The sequence below is a fragment of the Camarhynchus parvulus genome, chromosome 24, assembly GCF_901933205.1.
Source record: "Camarhynchus parvulus chromosome 24, STF_HiC, whole genome shotgun sequence".
Lineage (NCBI taxonomy): Eukaryota > Metazoa > Chordata > Aves > Passeriformes > Thraupidae > Camarhynchus > Camarhynchus parvulus.
In genome coordinates, this window is record NC_044594.1 from 2684498 (window position 1) to 2700071 (window position 15574).

The 15574-nt window shown below is 48.0% G+C and overlaps 1 protein-coding gene across 2 annotated transcripts in view; it reads left to right on the forward strand.

Moving 5' to 3' along the window:
* Positions 1–15574, forward strand: part of GRIK4 (glutamate ionotropic receptor kainate type subunit 4) — a 200899-nt gene that overhangs the window by 147117 nt on the left and 38208 nt on the right. For both annotated transcript variants that reach the window (XM_030964960.1, XM_030964961.1), the window contains exons 7-8: positions 287–340; positions 11495–11656. In XM_030964960.1, coding sequence (XP_030820820.1) covers positions 287–340; positions 11495–11656 — 216 coding nt within the window. The remainder of the gene's footprint in view (positions 1–286; positions 341–11494; positions 11657–15574) is intronic.

The following is a 15574-nucleotide window of genomic DNA, read 5'->3' on the forward strand; positions in this document are numbered from 1 at the left end:
GCAGGGATGCTCCCAGGGTCTGGAGCTGGGTCATTTCCCTCTGTGCAGGGGCTTTGTCAGGGCTGGTGTGGGCAGGAGACCTCAGCTGAGCTCAGTCCTGCTGAAAAATTCCTTCCCCAGACTTCAATTTCCCAGGTCCAGCCGTGCTGCTGCGTCCCACCCTCCCTTCCTGCAAGTAGAGATAAGCCTGAAAAAGCAAAATGTGGCTCTGGCTCTGCCTTGCTGGAGTGGAGATCGGAGATTGTCAGGCTCTGGTTTAATCTCTTTTTTTTCCTCTCCTTCACAGGCAGCTGAACTGGGGATGGCATCTGCCTATTACACCTATATCTTCACTAATCTGGTAAGGAGTTTTTCCCAGCTTTTCCTGCCTGAGTGTGGGGTCGTTTTAATGGGAGCTGATCCCCCTGACCTGTGGGATCCTTGGGCAGAGCCTCGTGTGCTGGGGAGGGAGGGAGGGAGGCAGGGATGTCACCTGCTGCTAGAATCAAAAGGCAAAATCTTTCCAAATAATATCAAAAATAATATTTCCAAAAGCAGTTCTGTAACAAAAGCTTTCTGTGCACACATGGTATTGGATTTCTACAGTTTGTATCAGGTTAATTAATTAGTTCATCTAACAGGTACATCCAACAAGAGACCAGTTGCCCCAGCAACCAACCCTTGAGTCTGCCCCTTGGAGTTGTTCTGTGTCTTGTTACATCTCTTAAATTCTGGTTCAAAACAAGATGTCCTCGTTAGAAATTCCTGTTGTTAAAATCAGACTAAGCAGAATCTCAAGAACGTGTTAGGAAGGGTTGGCTTATTGTTCTAAAATGTGAGAAAGGGCAGGAAAATCACTAGAAACTCTACAACTCCATATTAAAAAGCTACGATGCTACAACTAGATGAAAAATATATTAAAAAAAACGAAAAAAAAAAATCTTCAGGCATAATTCCTGCAAAGCTGGGAAGGTCTTGGGGAGGTGGAAAACAATTGGTGCAGCATCCAAAGGCAGGAATTGTGGACATTGTGACAGGAGCTGGGGCAATGACATGTGCAGGTCTTTGGGAAGCTCCAGGAGATGGGTGGATCCTGGGTGTCCTGGTTTTGCTGATTGGTTTTCTTGATTTTCCTGGTTTTCCTGATTGTCCTGATTTATTTTCTTGATTTTCCTGGTTTTCCTGATTGTCCTGATTTTCCTAGTTGTCCTGATTGTCCTATTTTCCCAATTTTCCTGATTTTTTGGGGTTATGCTGGTGTTGTCACCCCCTCCCTGAGCCCATCCCCTGTGTTGGAAAAGGCCAGGGATGAGCACCTGGAAGGCATCACAGCCCTGAGACAAAGGAAGGATGATCCCATAAATGTTGAGAGCAGGGCATGGTTTGGCTTTATGGCCACAAAAAAACATTAATGGGATCATGGTGTCGTTAAACCCCTCTGTGTAAATCCAAAATAAGCATCAGAGGAACTTCTCCTCCATGGTGGTGCCACCAGGAGAGGAGGAACCTGGCTGTGAGTGCTGCTGTGGGGCTGATGGAAACCTGGATGGGGGTGAAGTGGAGCTGCCTCCCAGCCCTAATGATTCTCCTATTCTCTAATTTCTATTAATATTTCTGGCAGGGAAGCTGAGAGAGCTGAATCACACTTTGTGTTTGGGTGGGAGACAGACGGGAAGGGACGGAGCCAAACGTGTGGGCAGGGAGCTGGAGAGGATGAGGAGCAGGGGAGGGAGGGAAATGGAGGGGTTGGGGCACAGAGTGGAGAAGGGAGAAGGGGAAAGAGGGGAATGGAGCAGTTGGGGCACAGAGTGGAGAAGGGATAAAGGGAAAAGCAGGAAATGGAGGGGTTGGGAGCAGTTGGGGCTCGGAGTGGAGAAGGGATCAGGGGAAGGAGGGAAATGGAGGGGTTGGGAGCAGCTGGGGCACAGAGTAGAGAAGGGATAAAGGGAAGGAGGGAAATGGAGGGGTTGGAAGCAGTTGGGGCACAGAGGGAGAGGGAGGGGGGAAAAGAGAATACGTGCACAGAGAGAAGGTAAGGAAGCAGGAAATGGAGGGGTTGGGAGCAGTTGGGGCACAGAGTGGATAAGGGATCAAGGGAAGGAGGGAAAGGGATGGCTTGGGAGCAGTTGGGGCACAGAGGGGAGAAGAGATCAGGGGAGGGAGGGAAATGGAGAGGTTGGGAGGGGTTGGGAGCAGTTGGGGCACAGAACGGAGAAAGGATCAGGGAAAAGAGGGAAATTGAGGGGTTGGGAGCAGTTGGGGTACAGAGTGGAGAAGGGATAAGGGGATGGAGGTGGCAGAAGGAGAAATGCAAGGAACAGAAAAGACCACGAGGCTCCTGGCTGGGCTCCTGCTCAGTGTCCAACCCATGGGTCAGTCCAGCCAGGCAAAGTTCACTGGTGCTGCTCATGCCCCTGGGATGGGCAGTACAGGCACAGGAAGGGAATTCCTGCAGGGCTCAGGCAGGGAGGGAGCCTGGGGGCTGTGCATTGTGCCCCAAGTCCCCAGTGTCACTGTGCTGGCAGAGGGACAGTGCCATCCCCACCATTCCCACTCCCAGCAAGTATTTCCTGATCTTCCTGTCCCACTTCTCCCCAACCCATTTCCGGTCCCACAGAGCAGGGCTGGGCACACAGTGAGGGATTTCCACCTCACATCAGCAGCACATTCTGCAAAAAAAAAGTCTTTTTTTTAGAGTTGTTTCTGTTGTCTGAGCAGCATCTCATGGACGCTGCTCTAAAAATGAAGCTCCCACCCCCACCCCAGTCCTGAGCACGGGTGTGATTAAGCATTTGCTGGAGGTGGAATTTGCCTTTCAAACCCATTCATCTCGTGGAATGCAGCAATGGCAGGTGAGAAAGAAATGAGTTTTGTTGCCATTCATTCTCTCAGGGTATTAATCTGTTTATCCAGGTCATTTTACCACTTTGTTCAGAAGCCCAGCTCGTAGCAGAACTAAGGGGATTTTTGGCAGGGATCATTATGGGGAAGGTGACATCAGACAAAACCTGGGCAGATGGAAGAGATGTTTAAGGAAATTAGTAATATTTAAATCGGGATTGGAGATGGGAGTGAGCAATTTAGGCTCATAAATCTGGAGGGATTATCAAGCTCCTAATGAACCCTCTGAGGTTCTGCAATCACTGCCTAATAGAAAAGATAAAATCAGAGGGAACTGCTGTCAAGGGGAGCAAGGAAAAAATGGCTTAAATGGAGTGAGAACCCATCAGGATAGGGAACAGAGAGCCTGTAGAGCACTGAGCTGCTTGGAGATGGAAAAATATCTCAGGCAAAAAAAGAAAAAAAAGAGGAGAAAATAGGATAAAATGCTGAATTAAACACCTGCCCTGCAGCTCTAGAGGGGAGCTCTGTTTCTGTCTTTTAGCATTAATTTTATTTAATAAGCACATCCCAGCTGACAGCTCTGCTCTCTGTGAGTGCAAGAGGAGGGAATTCTCTGTGTGCTGGGGCACAGGAGGGGATCTGGGGGGTGATTGTCCCCTCTGTCCCAGCCTGGTGGCACCAGGGAGTGGCACCAGGGCTCTCCCAACAGATCGCTGGGGCAGATGAGGAGGAACCCTCAGCCCCCAACACATTTCCACAGGAGCTGAGGCAAGCAAACCAATATAAAAATATCCACAGGCTCCTTTCCTGCGTGCAAATTCATTATCAGCCTCCTTCAGCCAGCTCCAGGGACCTGTTCTTGTCAGCAGCAGCAGCAGCGCCTGGCAAATTTTGCAGGAGTCCTCAGAGGTCTGGCACATTTGTCTTCCCCACATCCTGCATTTGGGGCACTCCTGGTCTCCATCCCCTGCCAAAAAATCCCATTTTCTCCCTGGCATCTCCATGTGGTGATGGTTCCCTGCCTCTGGGACTTCTGGGGAGCGATGGAATTCCCTGAAGAGGGTGCTGGGATGATCTCAGAGCTGTTCATCATCCCTTCCCTTCTCCCTGGCAGGGTCTCCACAGAGCTCACGGCCACATGAGGGGGCAATGATGTGCAGAATAATAATAATAATAATAATAATAATAATAATAATAATAATAATAATAATAATAATAATAATAATAATGTTGTACAAATAGACCATTGAAAGCAGGCTGCTGTGCATTGAAGAAAATGTTCCTTCCAGCACTGGAAATCCCTGAAATCAGCAGCACAGAGTACGAGGGGATGTTGGATGCCTTCAAAACCCCATGCTACAATTAATTCTTTTAGCTTGTTAATTCTGTGGAGCTATTGGGTTTTGTCTTTTTTTTTTTTTCTCCTTCTCTGTTTGGTTTGTTGCTTTTTTTTTTTTTTTAACAATATCCGGACCTCAGGCTGGGTTTAAATTTCAAAATATTTGACAATTAGATGGGAATAATTGAAACAATTAAAATTATTACTCCAAGGGGGAAGGTGTAAAGGAGGTTTCCCAGTGCCTCGAGTCAGGCAGGGCAATTCACTGGGTGCAGTTTTGTTCCCTGACAAAACTGTGTGCAGGTGTTGCTGCTGATAAAACAGCTGCCGTGTTCAACTCCCACAGACCAGATAAATCAGCTCAGGTTTGGGGTTTTTGTCTTGTCTCCTGCTTTCTCTTCTTTGTTTGGTGATTTATAAAGAGGTCTTCGTACACGATGAGGTTTTTGAGCTGAATTGTCAGCCTGGAACTGGAGCTGGAGGGGAAATTGGTGTCCAAATCCCCCAGAGAGTGTCACACATATCTTGCCAGCAGGGTGACATCCCTTGGAAGGAAGGGATGATGTCAAATCAAGCAGACGGACAGGAAACTACGGATGAGGCTTTGACCAGGGCTTAGGTTTTGTGAAATTGCCTTTTTTGTGGTGAAATAATCTTATTTTTCACCGTGAGCTCCAGCACAGGCCGTGGTGTTTGACCTCCCTGTGCCTTGCCCAGGTGAGGGAGGCAGAGGCTCTCAATGCCCTGAGACAGATTTCCCCTCCCAGCCCTCCTGGTTCCCAGCAGCTGATGTGAAGTGTTCTGGAGAGCCCTGATCCCTGCTGGGATTTATGGATCATATTTTCAGCGGCATGTGCTAGCAGGGCAAACAAATCAGGTTCTTGCAAGGCTGCCAAGGCAATTTCTCCTCGTTCTAGCTGGCATGAGGGAAGGAGGGTTTAGACAAAGCGGTGGCTGTGCCTCCCTGCCTTTTGCTGCCTCAGTTTTGTTACTTTCTGACCAGATCCCTGGGTTTGATGCTCAATTTTTGGGTAAATTTTCTCAGATACACCCCAGTCCCTTGGAAACTCTGGGAAAAAAGAAATGGGAAGAAGGGCAAATCTCTCTTTCTCTCTTTCTCTCTTTCTCTCTTTCTCTCTTTCTCCCTTTCTCCCTTTCTCCCTTTCTCTCTCTCTCTCTTTCTCTCTCTTTCTCTCTCTTTTTCTCTGTCTTTCTCTCTTTCTCTCTGTCTTTCTCTCTTTCTTTCTCTCTTTCTCTCTCTCTTTCTTTCTTTCTTTCTCTGTTTCTCTCTTTCTCTCTTTCTCTCTCTCTTTCTCTCTTTTCTCTTTCTCTATCTCTTTCTCTCTTTCTTTCTCTCTTTCTCTCTACTTCCCACCCATTTTTTGCAAGATCTGTCTTTTTTCAGGTCCCAACATTTAGCACTTGACCTCTTTGTGCGTTTATCTCTCTCCAAATCTCCCTGCAGAGAAGCTGAGCTTTGGGCCGTGCATTTTCCTAAAAGTGCTCTTGTTTGAAGAACAGCCTCCAAAATTTAACAGCTGGCCTTGCACGGGAGGTTCAAGACCTGTAAGGCACATCAGTGCTTTTTTTTGGAAGAGAAAATCCAATTACAGATATAAATATATTCCCCTAAATTGCCCCTGAGGTCACAACTTCTCTCTCCCTACCTGAACGGCCAACTAGCATTGCCTTGAGTAGATCTTGAGTAGATCCTCTCCTACCTACTTAATAAAAATGTTCTGCTCTGGCTCATCCACTTACCTGCTCAAATTGCTGCTGTGATGACTTTTTTCCACTTTTTTCCCCTCCTAGAGGAATTGATTTTTACATGTGGCCCATTAGAAACGTATTCGCTCCGTCGATGGTTTATAAATAAATGAAACCTTTCAGGAAAACCATGGAAAGCACTTAACGTAATATTGACCACTTGAGTAAACAAATAAATGTGTTCTGAGCAGAGCTTTGGGATGATTTACAGCTCCGAAGGCAGCAGGATCCAGAGAGGACAAGGCAGGAATTTTCTCCATTTCTGACTGAGGAGATTTGGTGATTTTTGAGGGGAAAATTTGGTCACTGGGGCCAGGGGGTGAGGAAATGACCATAGCAGGGTCAAGCTGCTTTTCTGTGAAGTATTTTTAGTTCTGCCTTCCATGACTTGGGGAGAGGCTCCCTGGAGTTCTGTTTGCCCAAAGAACCTGCCCTTTTATTAACCCTAAAATGGCGAATAATGGGATATTTTATTAACCCTAAAATGGTGAATAATGGGATATTTTGTTACCCCTAAAACGGTGAATAATGGGATATTTTATTAACCCTAAAATGGCGAATAATGGGATATTTTGTTACCCCTAAAACGGTGAATAATGGGATATTTTGTTACCCCTAAAATGGTGAATAATGACACACACAGGTGATGTCACCAGAGCTGTGCTGAGCTGGCACTGCAGGTTTGGCTCTTGCACAAAAGCTGCCAAGAAATCTCAGGGTGGACATTGCACTCTGGCTTTGGAGAGCTTTCCTGGGCGCCAAACTCTCTGAACAAGGAGGTTTTGCCAGAGTCAGGGTTTAATAGAGAAATGGAAGCCTTGGCCCAGTGTTCTCCTTTCCCATCCCACATGGAAAAAACAGCAGGAGTAGCACAGAGTGTCCTGGGCCTGGTGTAAATCAGGTGTAAATCAGGTGTAAATCAGCTTTTGGTGCTGCCAGGGGGGCTGGAGGGGAGCGAGGTCAGTGCTGAGTTTCCAGCAGTGAGTATCTCCTGTCGGAGGGTGTTTTGGAGGCTGTTAATCAGCAGATCCAAAATTCCAATGAGGTCCTTGCAGTGATTAGGAGAGGAAGATAAAACTGTGTGTGTGCAAGGGAAGGATGGAGCGGGCATCTTGCTGTTGGTGCAGCTGAATTGAGCAAACCCTGCTCCTTCCAGAGCCTTGGGTTTAAATTTCAGAATATTTGACAATTAGATGGGAATAATTGAAACAATTAAAATTATTGCTCCAAGAGGGAAGGTGTAAAGGAGGTTTCCCAGTGCCTCGAGTCAGGCAGGGCAATTCACTGGGTGCAGTTTTGTGCAGACAGGGGCTGGGTGTCCCTGGCAGTGAAAGATCCTCTCCTCAGGCTGGTCCCCGGCCTGCAGGCACTGCTCGCTGCCTCCCCACTGCCCAGGCACTCTGGGTTATTAAAAACGAGATAAGGATCGAGGTCCTGCACACACACAGAGCTGCAGAACAGGATCACCAGCAAAATCAATGCTGGAAGGAGCTCAGGAGCTGCTGCAGTGCTCAGCAGCACAGTGGCTGCTGCAGGGGGGAAAAATTACCAGGAGGGGCATCCCAGTGTGGCAGGACAGGGGAGGAGGCTTTAAAATATACTTTTTTTTTTTTTGCCAGGCAGCTGCTGTGACATGGACAATTTCCTGCTGGGCTGGCCCTTCACATTCTGTCAATTCACATGCTGGACAATTCCCTCCCAAACTCAGTGACAGGAGCAGGGCAGGATGGAGAATTCCCTCCAAACTCGGGGGAAGGGCAGGAAGGAAAATTCCCTCCCAAACTCAGTGACACAGGCAGGGCAGGAGGGACAATTCCCTCCCAAACTCAAATTCAGTGTCAGTGCTGGGCTGTCCCGGGGTGACATGGGCAGGCCAAGAGGGACAATTCCCTCCCAAATTCAGTGACACAGGGCAGGAGGGACAATTCCCTCCCAAACTCACGGAGCCACCTGAAGTGAAAGAGGATTTGGGATTTGTGGGTGCAGAATGCTGGTTGGGATCAGCTGATCCTCCATGCAGACCTGCAGAGCCAGACTTGCAGTGAGCATCACTTGTTCCTGATGGCTTTGTGGCCCTGAAGAACGGGCAGTGTGTCCTGCAGATCGGCTCATAACTGGAAAATCTCATTTCATGGCTTTAGGATCACAGAGCTCACCTCTGTGGCTTTTATTAACCAGCTCTTCTCAATGCCCTTAATACTGGGGTCATTCCAGGAGATTTTTGTGCTGCTGGGAAGTGAAGAGTGCAGGTGGAGAGCTGCAGAAAGCCAGGCAGTGACTTCATCCTCTAATAACTCCTCCAGCACCGTCTCCCAGGGAACCCTGTGGAATTCAATTAGCTAATTGTGTGCCTAGCGCTCGGGAAAACACAGAATGCCACGGAATTGCTAAGTGTTGTTATTTAACAGCACACATTTCGTGGCTGCAGCCCTGTAGTAGCAGTCAGAAAATCTACACTGTAATTGCCTGCTGGTGCCTGCTGCTGAATTTGCTGTGATCGGAGCAAGGCCTGGGGTTTTTTCTTTCTGTAAAAAAGTTCATTAATTTTGGCTGCAGATCCTCCGGGTCTAATTTTTTTTACCGAGCTCTCTTGAAACAGAATATTGACATGTGGTGGGTGTTTTCAAAAAGCAGAGTGGAAAGAGGGGGAGGAATTGAGGCAGGCAGGATTTGTGTCCCTGAAATTCACCTTGGCATGGTTCCTGGTGGTCTTCTCTGTGCCTCACGTTGGACTGAGATTGAGGGCCGAGTTTTGGGCAATTATTGCAATTCCTCCAATGCAGGGATAAAAAAAAAAAAAACAGAATGGGGGGAAATGAGGGAGCTGCTGTTTGCACCCATCATTTTGATGGCATTTTCTGCAAGCCTGTGGTTATAAAGCTGTGTTTGCACAGGTGGAGTCCCCTCTTAAACAGGATGGCAGAGTTATTTTCCTAATGGCTCTTTGGTCTTATTGCATTGAGAATCTTCTGTCCTTCCAGCCAGCACTAGGGATGAGGGAGAACAACTCCAGGAGGAGAAAAAGGCAGCTGGGAAAGGGTTTTGTGTAGGAATATCTTTCACTATATCTCAGAGAGAAATCCTTGGCTCTCCACCTGAAAATCCCCCTGAGATCAGGGGTTTCCCACCTGAAAATATCCCTGAGATCAGGGGTTTCTCACCTGAAAATATCCCTGAGATCAGGGATTTCCCACCTGAAAATCCCCCTGAGATCAGGGGTTTCCCACCCTTGTCCTGCCTGTGTTTGCCTCTTGCAGCGTGGGAGGAGGGCAGCACGGGTGGGAAATCAGCTGAGAGGCGCAGGTCTGGAATAGCAAACCAGGTTTTGTTTGCAAAACGTGGATTTGGAAATGTCAAGCATGGTGAATGAGTGTAAAAAGGAGAAAAAAAAAAACCCAAAACCCTCAACAAATAGGGCCAGAAGCTGAGCTGGCAGCTCTGGGAGTGTGGGGATGCTCTCACCCCTCTGCCCTCTGCAGCAAAGCCTGACCTTACCAAATCTCTCTTATCCCACCGCAAATGAAGTGTGTCCCCCTCGGGTGGTTTATCTCCATCTCACTGCATAGGCAGCTCACGGCTCGTTTGCTCCCTGCTCCTCTGCTGGAAAGGCGTTTAATGGCCAAAAATGGGAGCTGGAGCACAGGGAAGGGACAGCGAGCAGGGTCCAGCCCTGTGTGTCACAGAGCTGATGCTTTATGGAGGTGACAGCCGCAAGAATGGGGTTTCTGCAGCTGGGAAAAAAATGGATTTGGAGAGGGTTGGCTGTGGGAAAAGACCAAAGCGTGCCCAGTGGTGATGGGAGGCAGGCAAAGCTGCTGGTATTGTTTAAGCAGAGCAGGTTATTGGCTCTGGGGGAGCCTGTGGGGGTCTGGCTGTGGCTGTTTGCAGGCACAGCGCCCTGGCAGCTGCCTCAGGGCAGGGAATTTACCCAGGGAAAGTGGGAAAGGATCCCGTCAGGGGGCTGGTTCTGAGCATGGCGCTCAGGGCAGCAGGACCTGTGGGTTCAGCCCCGTGGCTGTGCCTGGATGGGGTGAATCTCAGCCCTGCCTCAGTTTCCCCAGGTGGACTGAGACCATTCCCTCACCCATTAATCACCTGTTTAAAGATCAGAGCATAACAAAACCTTCAGCTTCAAAAGCTTGGAAGTGTTTTCCAGGGGACAAAATGGCCCAATAAATAATTAAATAAACACGCTAATTTCAGCTGCCCTGGCACGAGATGAAACCTCGGATTTTGTGACAAAACATCTCATTTTCCTCCTGGATATCCCGAAGCCAATAGGGCGGTGGGGCAGCTGTTTGCCTGGTGCCCTGCATGGTTTGCCTGGAGGCTCTGGCTGTGGGGAGAGAGGATTTGACAGGGGTTTAGGATCCATCAGCCATCTGCCCTGCTTGCTGGGGCTGACAGGATGCCCTGGGTGAATGGATCACCTGTCAGCAAGGCAGGGGGAGGATATCATTCAAATGAATCGATAGTTCGCAGGCAATTTCACATCACCCAACACTAACGTGTCCAAATTGCGCTTCATCCTGGCATTCCCGTGGGACTTGGCCGGGCTGGAACAGTCTTGTAAGTCCCACGTTTGGGAGATTTACAGGAATTGCTCCTGCGTGCCCAGCAAAGATTAAAAAATGGCTCAACTTGCTGGAATTTCATCCCTCAGGGAGCCCAGGGACAGCTGGATCCGTCATGGGCATCCAGCAGCTGCTGGAAGTGTCACTCCCACCTTCTCACTCCACTTCTGCAATTAGCAGAAGAGAAATTAGTGAGGAAAGTGCCATTATTCCCTGCTAATAGGACAAGGAGGGCTGGACTTTTCCCCAGGCTTTGTTGTGTAGCTGCTTCCGTGGATGTGAGGAGCAAAACCGAGCCCTCCACTCTAATTTTTTTTAAAATGTAGTTAAATGTATTTTTAATATATTTTTTATATTTTAATATATTTTTAAATATAATTTTTTAAACGTAGTTATAAAAAATTTATACAATTTTTTTATTTGTAGTTGTTTTTATACTTCTTAGCACTTGCAGAAATGCAAGAGGAGGCTCCCAACTCCAAAATTCACATTCAAGGCACCCTCCAACCTTCCCCAGGGCGTTAGGGTGGCATCTCCTCCTGGGGCCTGGCAGCAGAAAGGAGCAGTGCAGGGTTGGGGGTTTTTAGGGTTAGGCAGAATTCAGTTCCTCTTCCTGTGGGAAAGAACAGATTTAATTGAACAGTTGAAACTTGGTGTCACCAAATTGGATGTGGTTATAGCCTCACTCAGCAGGTGAGTGACGACCTCTTTGGAGGGTTTGGGGGGTTTTTTTAGTGGAATTTGGCCCATAAAGCACTGGAAGGTTTTGGGATTTTTTTTAGTGGAATTTGGCCAATAAAGCACTGGACTTGGGTGATATCTTCATTAAAAGCCTGAATTAAATCCTGGTTAAAACCCAAGCTCTCCCTTCCAACAGCTGCATGGGTTTCACATCCAGGATCTCACAGCTCCCATTCCCTTCAAGGACACTGAGTGGGTTTGCAGCTTTCAGTGCCTCTTTTCCCCTCTAATCCCATTTTCTGTTCTGTAGGAGTTTTCCCTGCAGCGCCTGGACACCCTGCTGGACGACCGAGTCAACATCCTGGGGTTCTCCATCTTCAACCAGTCCCACGCCTTCTTCCAAGAGTTTGTGCAGAGCCTCAACCAGTCCTGGCAGGAGAATTGTGACCACGCTCCTTTTACTGGGCCTGCAGTAAGTAAACTCCATTCCCAGAACCTCCCTGAGCTGGGAATTCTGATAATACCACGGAAAAACCTTGTGGGAAGAGCTTCAGGATGGTCCTGAGCAACTCAGGGGTAGAAACTCTGCTCTGAAATAATTTTTAAAGTTGTTTAAATTATTAAATAATTTAATTATTTAATCCTATTTAATCTTGTGCTAAAGAGCTCAGGGATATCCCCAGGCTGCTGTTGTACCTCGGATTAGGTTTTGTGAGGAGATGCTGCTCCAGGAATGGGAAGGAAGAGCCAGAGCAGAACTTTTTTATTGAGTAGGTAGGAGACGACTTGAGCTGTCAATCTGTGATTTACAGAGGATGTGAAAAACAGCAAAGTGACCCTGAAAGTCAGAGCTGCCCAAAAGACCTTGGGGTGCAGAGTTTCTCTGTGCTGGACTGGGAGCCCAGCTTTAAATTCCAGCCTAACCTTGATTTGGATTGTGTTTCTCTGCGCGTGCAGGGGATGCCGCAGCTCTGATTTGGTTTTTCCCCCGTGAAGTTTATCCCTGTGTGTTCAAACTCCAGGAAAGTGGCTCGTGGAGGGGGGATCGTGGCTGCAGAGATGGCCCAGGAGGGGCTGAGCTGTGCTCTGTGCTCCAGCAGCTCCCTGAGGAGTGTGAGGAGTGTGCACATCAGCGCTGGAGCATTCCCCAGGGATTCTCCACCACGGGGAGAGTTTGCAGAGCAGATTTGCCACCTCAGAGCTGCAGCTGTGAGAGGAGAGAGAGAGAGAGAGAGAGAGGAAAATATCATCAGCTGAACCCTTTGCATGGATTTTAATGAACTCAGAGCCCCTTGACAAGCTGAGCTGCTGAAAACCTCCTTATTGTCACCACAAAGGGAGCCTCAAGAGGCAAAATAAGGAGATTTTTGCCCTTTGTGTCCACATCCTTTAGCTTGACTTGAGCTCCTGTGCCTGGGACCATCCTGCTCTCCCTCCCACCCAGAGGCAGCTGCAATCAGCTTGCCCAGCTCAGTCTCCATGGGATTTCTAGCAGGAAGATTCCTTTTTGGATTGCAGGGGCTGTGGAGAGGCATTAAAAACAAATTCCCTCCTCCCAGTGCAAACAGGAGACAGCAGGAACCAGCGGCAGGTGTGATGGGGAAACGAAAATTCTCATTTTACGTTCTTACCCCACATCCAGCAAAACCTGTAGGTGGGAAGATGCCTGGAGGGACTGGAATTCTTCAAGATGGAACAGCCCTGGTGATAGGAGAAGGATTTGAGGGTAGGGAAGTTATAGAACAGAGGTGAAATATTCCCAGGCAGAGTTTCTTTTGTCTGTGAGGTGAATCCAGGACTTTTCTGCCTCTGCTGTTGGAAATCTGGCAGGGAGCATCTCTCTGTGCCGCCCTGGGATGGGATAACTCATCCTAAAGAGAGAAAAGGAAGCTCAACAGCTGGAAGTGACAGGAGGGAGGTTTCCTGTGAGCTGCAAAAATCCCAGGGCGTTCTTGCTGGAGCTGAGGAAGCATCTGACAAAGGAGGAGGGAGCTGCCTGCTCCAATGCCATCCTCATTAATCACATTGCAAAGAAAGGAAATCAGAGAAAATCATTCAAATTACAGATGGCTAGATTTGGTAATTAGAATTTAGGCTAAAACAGATGTTTGTAATTAAGTGTTTATGTCATTGAATAAAATCCAGATTGCAAAGTCTATTTCACAGGGTTTTAATGGCTTTAATTCCCCGTGTTGGGTTTGGGGGCAAAGATACAGCTGATAATGTTTTAGGGAGGGAAGAAAAAGCCCCACATGGCAAAACCCAAACCTGTTCGTGTTTCAGTGGCAAGAATCGTCCAGAATTTGGGGATTGAGGGGAGTCCCCCAAGCCCCATGGATTTTCCATGGAGCTCTGATATTGCAGTAGGGCACGAAACCAGCAGGGCTCTGCACAAATCAGAGTGCAGGCGAGGGAGAGAATCAATTTGTTAGCAGGAAAATTGGCTTTTTGTGACACAGGGACAAAGCTGTGGTTTAAAATGAGAATATAAAAGCAGCGAGAGGTTTTTTTGGGGAAATTTGAGCAATGCACAGGAGGGCAGGGACAGATCCCTCTGGCTGGATCTGCCTGCAGGACACTCCAAAAGTCTCTTTTCACTCCTCTGCTGAAGGTTATGACCTCAAAATTTAGTGGTTTACCCTTTTCTGTGCAAAATCAGGCTGCAGGGAATGGATTCCTATTCCGTGCCACAAGAACTTGATCCTGTGTATCTCCACACCCTCTCCAGTACTCAAATTGCTTGAAATCATAAAGGGTGATGGCAGAAATCCTAATGAATTTTCCAGAATTCAGAAGTAAAACATTCCAATCAATAATGTCAAATGCTTCACTGAGATCTACGAGTCTCTTGCTCACCATCTAATAAGGGATTAACTGCTCAGGGAAAATGGAAATGGAAACCCAGCAGGAGAAAATTAAAAATGCTGGGCCAATATTCAGATTTGGTAGGAAATGGGGGAGATTTTGGGGTTGCAGGGGATGTGTTTGGTCTCATAACAGTTTCCTTTGTCCGGGTGATGTTAATATGGTTCCTGATTCAGGAAAGGAATTGCAAATTGGGTGTGAAATCCTGTAACCTGAACAGGATTAAATTCATCATTAAAATTAAGTGTGTGGTCATGGAGCAGGGGCTGAGGACAGGGCAGGTTGGAGAAGCCCTGTTAGGAAAAAAATTTGTATTAAAGGGAGAAAAGAAGGAGGGAAGAATTTATCAGCTTCTTTAAGAATCTCTGGAAAAGGTTTTCCAGGAGGGGAATGTTTAAGTCAGCCTCAGCAGCTCGGAGTGAAAGGTCACTGGTGTTGTCAGAGCTGGTGTTTGGGATTTTGATGGAATCCTGCCTTTTAATTTTTGTAGGTTTTGAGGGGTTTGTGCTGCTTTTCAAGTGTCTAACCCCACACCAGTGTGGTCAGTGAGGTCTAAGTAGGACCAAGCAGGGTTGAGTCAAAATTAGCAACAGAGTGGAAGCCCAAGGATTGTTGGGATCATTGAGCTGGGTGAGATTGTCCCTGCAGCAGAATAAACCTGGTCAGGCTCTGGGAGGAGGAGAGGATGCAGGGCTGGAAGTCGCAGCCAGGGTGAGGTGGGGAAAGCAGCCCCAGGCTGGAGACTGAGCCCTGTGCCAGGAGCTGGGATGGGAAGAGGATGATCCTGGAAGCATCCACGGGGAAAATGCAGCCTTGATAGTAATGAGCTGCAACGGCTTAATTCCAGCAGTCAGGAGGTGACGGTAATTAAAAGTGAAATCTCAGCCGCAACAGTGAGCACGAGTGAGGAAAATAGCTGATTGTTAACGAGCCCAAAGCCATGGAAACTGCTGTGCATGAGTGGGAAACGGGGGCTGCGAGGCTTGGTGGACAAAGAAACCTGGACAAAGCAACCAAAGCCAAGGTGAGCAGGAGAGGGGATGAGCTCTGACACTCTGGACGTGCCCTCAGCACTGCTGCTCCAGGTTGTGGCGAGGGATGGATGATCTCTGTGGGGTCTGAAAGGCAGGATTTGGCTGCTGGACAAGCAGATCTAGCAATCATTTCTCGTGGGTCTGCCTGTCAAAGAAGTGGTCGGAGAAGGCCGCCCATGATGGCTGAAGAGGCACGGTCGAGTTCCCTTCTGTGGGAGCAGCCATCAGGAGCAATTCCCACTAGAAATTCCTGCTTCTCTCAGGAGCATTCCCCCTGGCTAGCAGACTGATCAGAGCCACCAAAACACTGAAAAACTTCCCTTGATTAGGAAAGGAAAACTGCAGAAACTGAGACAGAAAGGACTGGGAAGCAACAAGGACAAGCAGAGATAGAGAGATGACAGTGATGGATGAAATGAGCCCTCACAAAGGGCACCCCATCTGACCCCAAGTCACTATGGGACATGAAATAAATAAAGAAACATACTATA